Genomic DNA, 4,510 nt, shown 5'->3' with positions numbered 1-4,510 from the left:
TCATGTGTCTTTCTTCTGTGGTGTTTTTCTTGTTATAGTAGAAGTATGAACTTTGGTTTGCAGCTCACAGTTAGTATTGAAAAATCCTAAACACACACAAAACACAAAATACACAAAACTAGCGATAAATTTATTTCTATAAATTTAATTGAAATTAAAAACATTTGAATCAACTTAACGCTGATTAAAACACTAATATTATTTATACAGCTGTATTAAAAACGACAACAATTTTATTTATAAATTTCTTTAAATACATAGTAGTGTGCTCTGTTATTTAAAACAAGCATGCAAAATATGTTTTTGTTTGTTTTTGCAAAATAAACAACTCTGACTCTGCTTTTTTGGCAATCATTCATTTAATCAGTCCTTTATTTCTTTATTATTATTTATTAATTATTATTCTGTAGTTTCCAGTTCATACTAATCACTTTCTTGTGTCACATTCAGGATGAATCCCAAATATTTCCTTTTATATATATATATATATATATATATATATATATATATATATATATATATATATATATATTATACTATTCAATTTCATTCCATGTTATTATTCACTTGTTGTTTATTTCATGGTAACGTGATAACTAATCACTTCCTCGTGCTACACTAGAATTTAGGCTGAATGCCAAATTCTTCTTTTCACCCTACATACGTTCACTATATAGACAACAAAACTATAATGGGTTGTGTACCCTACGTAGTGCACTAGGGATGTGTTGCGGATTTGGCCACAGAGTAAACCGAGGATAATTTCCCCCGCCCCTTTGCATTGATTGACACGCGTTCTAACCTATCGCGTTTCAGACTCGCGCTTCCGCCTTAGCGCGGGTTTTACGTTTGATTGACAGCCCGTCTGAACCAATCAGCGTCGTAGGAAGGAATTTGCCCCAATCAAGGTCGGACAATGGCTCCGTCAGGGAGACTTTAGTTTTGTTTATGCTGCGGTGTTCATCCTGCACAGCCGCTGGGGCTCAGATTAACTGCGGTTTGTTTGTTTTTTTCCCTCCTCGTTAAAGTTGTGGGTGTGAATGAAGGTTTGTCCGCGGGGATGAGCGATCTGAGATGAAAAGATAAATGACGGATAATGATGAACTCGGTTTGGGATCTTGCTCTCGGATCCACTCCTGTCAGTAATCCCGGAGCTGCAGCTTCCCGATCCGTGCATGTTGAGCTCACATCCCAGCAGGTAACGTTCACATGACCGGGCGGGACCACGACGACGACAATAATAAAACACGAAAAAACAACAACAAAAAAACAACACCGAAACCTGCCTAGCTATGTATTTTATTTTTTACCTTCAGTATGCAGCGGTTTAGTTTAGAAATCAGTTTTTCCCTTAGTCACATGTCTGTGTGTGTTCACATCATCACAACCGGGCCTCGACTTGCTAGCTAACTGTATTAGCATCCTTTACTTATTAAGCACTAATGTTAAACATTCAGCTTGGGTTTAATGCAGATTTTCTCCTGACACCCGATAACGATAAACCAAACGACTCTTCAAAATGTCTTGGTATTTTAATCCCGCGTGAATAATTAATAAATAACTGCTGATGGAAGTTGCTTCCTCAGTGGGTTTAACCCAGGACGGAAAGCGAAAGATGAGAAGTTTAGCGAAAGCGCCGTTAGCTTACGGTTACGCTTGCTAACTCATTATGACGCCTTTCAGTTTTCCTTTTGTTTAATTGTGAGCGGTTTGGAGTGGGTCATGGAGACGCTTTACACCATTGAGTCACTGTTTCAGGCTCTGACAGGCAACAACACAGAGCCGTCTCTGTCTATGCCCTGTGTTTAGCAGAGCCGCTCGGGCTTTATATACTACCGCACTCCACTACGGCTGATTTGATTGGCCCTTTAGAGCGCGAGCACTCGGTACAGTTTGGAATTTTACCTCAGAGCGGTGGCTAGCTCGTTAGCCATTAGCTCGCGAATATAAACAAGCTGCGAAAGGAATGTGAAGGTTGCACGACTTTTGTAGATTCCACAGTGTAGAGAAAGTCTCACACAAGCAGCTCAGATTGATGATAAAATCGAAATTGATTGACTAATGGAAGTTTTAATGGAATCCGCATAAATCAGGTGCAATTCCAGTACAAGCACGTGACTGCAATTGTGTCATCTTAACGGTTTATCAAAGGGCGGGAGCTAACTAACTAGCTAGCTAGCTAACCCACCTCAGAGTAGAATTTTACACTAATCAGGAAACGACTCATTGTTTGCTAGCTAACTGAAGCTAATAATTGTTAGCATGTTTACCAGAGTAGCTTTTCAATCAGTAAAGCTGTTAATTATGCTAACTCTGCAGTTATTATTCATGGTAGCAGCTAGCCTAACTGGAAATTCTGAATAAACACACACACACACACACACACACACACACACACATATACATATATATATATATATATATATATATATATATATATATATATAGAGAGAGAGAGAGAGAGAGAGAGCGAGAGAGAGAGAGTCAGTTTTGTTTTTGCTTTGCTTAAATCCCGAATTGCACATATAGTGCACTGTATAAGGGTTCATCGCCCTAGTGCACTTACTTAGAACATTGGACGTGTTTATGCCAATAGTTGTCTTAAAACTTAAAAACTGTGTTCTGCAGTATTATTATTTTTCTTCACACTTCACTGCTGTTGAGTTCCACTGATAATAAATGACAAAAAAATGTCAACGTGTAGAAGTTTCTGGAAGGAGTCTCCAGTGTCAGAGCTTTGTAACAGTCAGAGGTAAACCTGAGGGAACGAATGTTTATAGTTACCTTATGATAAGTATGATGTGTTCTTTAATAGAGGAAGCATTGGATTATAATTGTTGGTAAATTGCTGTGGTATGAGAGGAATAAAACACTTGGATGTTCTATTATTGTTAAATAGTTAGCTTCGCGGTGGTGACCTGTTACGGTTGCCGCAGGGGTAATAACGGTTATTAGAGCGTTCACGTGAACTGTGAAGTGTTTCTTTCTGAAAGGAGGTTGTAAAGTTCCTGATTAAATAAAAGTTTAATAATGTAGTGTTGAATGAAATTTTAATACAATGAAGAAAAGTTTCTGATTGTAGAAAGCGCTAAATCCTCATTCTGTTATCTCGGACGTGAGAGGAATCGGAACAGGCGTCACTTTTTCCGCACTGTGTGTGAGTGTGAGTGTGAGCACGCCCCTGTAAACCTGCTGATCATTAAACTAACTTCTGTGCTGCGATAAGGTTTTTGTTTTTCTTCTCCTTTTCCCTTACATCACATCATCAAAATGTATACAGCCGTATAGAATGAGCAGTTATGACCCTTTTCGCTTTCCGTTTTCCTTATATGGTCATTGTTTCCTGTTCTTTAGCTGCATCTCAAATCACACACTATAAATGAACACTTGACACTTTAGACAGTTAATTGAACAGATTTTGTCTTTTTTTTATTTTTTATTTTTTTTTTTATATATAAACGTTTTGAGTTTTTCCATGTTATAAAATTAGAACCCTTCGTCTGTGTTCCCCTGAGTACCCTGTTATTCTCTGTAGAACCCAAAGCGGAGTGAAAGTGTTCTGAACCTTTTAGGCGGCTAAGACTGACTGTAGTCCACTTGTTGTGCTGCACAAAGTATTGGCACCCTCGCCCATTGGTGGTGGGTTTTTGGTCTGTTTATATGTATTTTGAAGTGATGGATGTGGTAGAGGGGTGCCAATACTTTGTAAACCGCCCACTGATTGAAGGCAGACTGAACAATAGGAGCGTTTGTGTGAGTGGGGTTTAATCCTATACCTGTCCCCGTGACTCAGATTTGGGCCGAGGGAGAGCAGGTCAAGTGAGAACTCACTGACGGAAACACTCTCTCACTCTCTCTCTCTCTAACACTCGTGGTCTCTCGTCATTTCCTCTCACAAATCTGTAAAATGTTCTCTGAGGAGCCATTGTTCTCCACATATCCTCCCCATCCCTCTGCAGACCGGCTCACATTAATGTCCTGCGTCTCTCTAACGTCCAACAGTGAGGTCATGGATGTGTTCACGGTTTTATAGTGACACGTGCTTACACACGCGCACACACACACACGCACACACAGAGGAGGCTTGTTTTCGTGCATTGGCTGTGCACCGGCCTCATCTCATTAACGGAGCCCTCACTATACGCCAGCAGTCGTGTAAAGTGTGTACAAGTCTTAGACGGCTAAATAGTTCATCATCACATTCAGTGTTCGTGTTTGAACACACTCTCTCCTGAACGACCTAGAGCGCTAAAAGCTAACCTAGCGAACAAGCGAGAGCTGACTTAGCAGTCCCTCCAGGATTTCACGATTTTTCCGATGACACAAATTTTACGCGAAATCCAGCAAACTCCGCTATATTCGCAGTTTCGGTCCGAGACGCGTCATGTGACGTGACGTCATCACAACGCTCATTGATCCAAAGAGTACAGCTAAAAGCTCTCATTTACAAGCAAACATCACTGCGAAAGACCACGCGAAGCCACTTCGTGTGGTTGTGATTTCTCCGATT

The 4,510-nt window shown here is 40.0% G+C and overlaps 1 protein-coding gene across 1 annotated transcript in view; it reads left to right on the top strand.

Annotated features, from left to right (window-relative positions):
• The first annotated feature begins 881 nt into the window (after positions 1–881).
• Positions 882–4,510, top strand: part of uvrag (UV radiation resistance associated gene) — a 61,104-nt gene continuing 57,475 nt past the window's right edge. Inside the window, exon 1 of the mRNA XM_053644880.1 lies at positions 882–1,198. Coding sequence (XP_053500855.1) covers positions 1,097–1,198 — 102 coding nt within the window. The 5' untranslated portion in view covers positions 882–1,096. The remainder of the gene's footprint in view (positions 1,199–4,510) is intronic.

Source organism: Ictalurus furcatus, chromosome 16, assembly GCF_023375685.1.
Source record: "Ictalurus furcatus strain D&B chromosome 16, Billie_1.0, whole genome shotgun sequence".
NCBI classification, from domain to species: domain Eukaryota; kingdom Metazoa; phylum Chordata; class Actinopteri; order Siluriformes; family Ictaluridae; genus Ictalurus; species Ictalurus furcatus.
The sequence above is the reverse complement of the archived record's forward strand: the minus strand, read 5'-3'. Positions and strand labels throughout refer to the sequence as shown.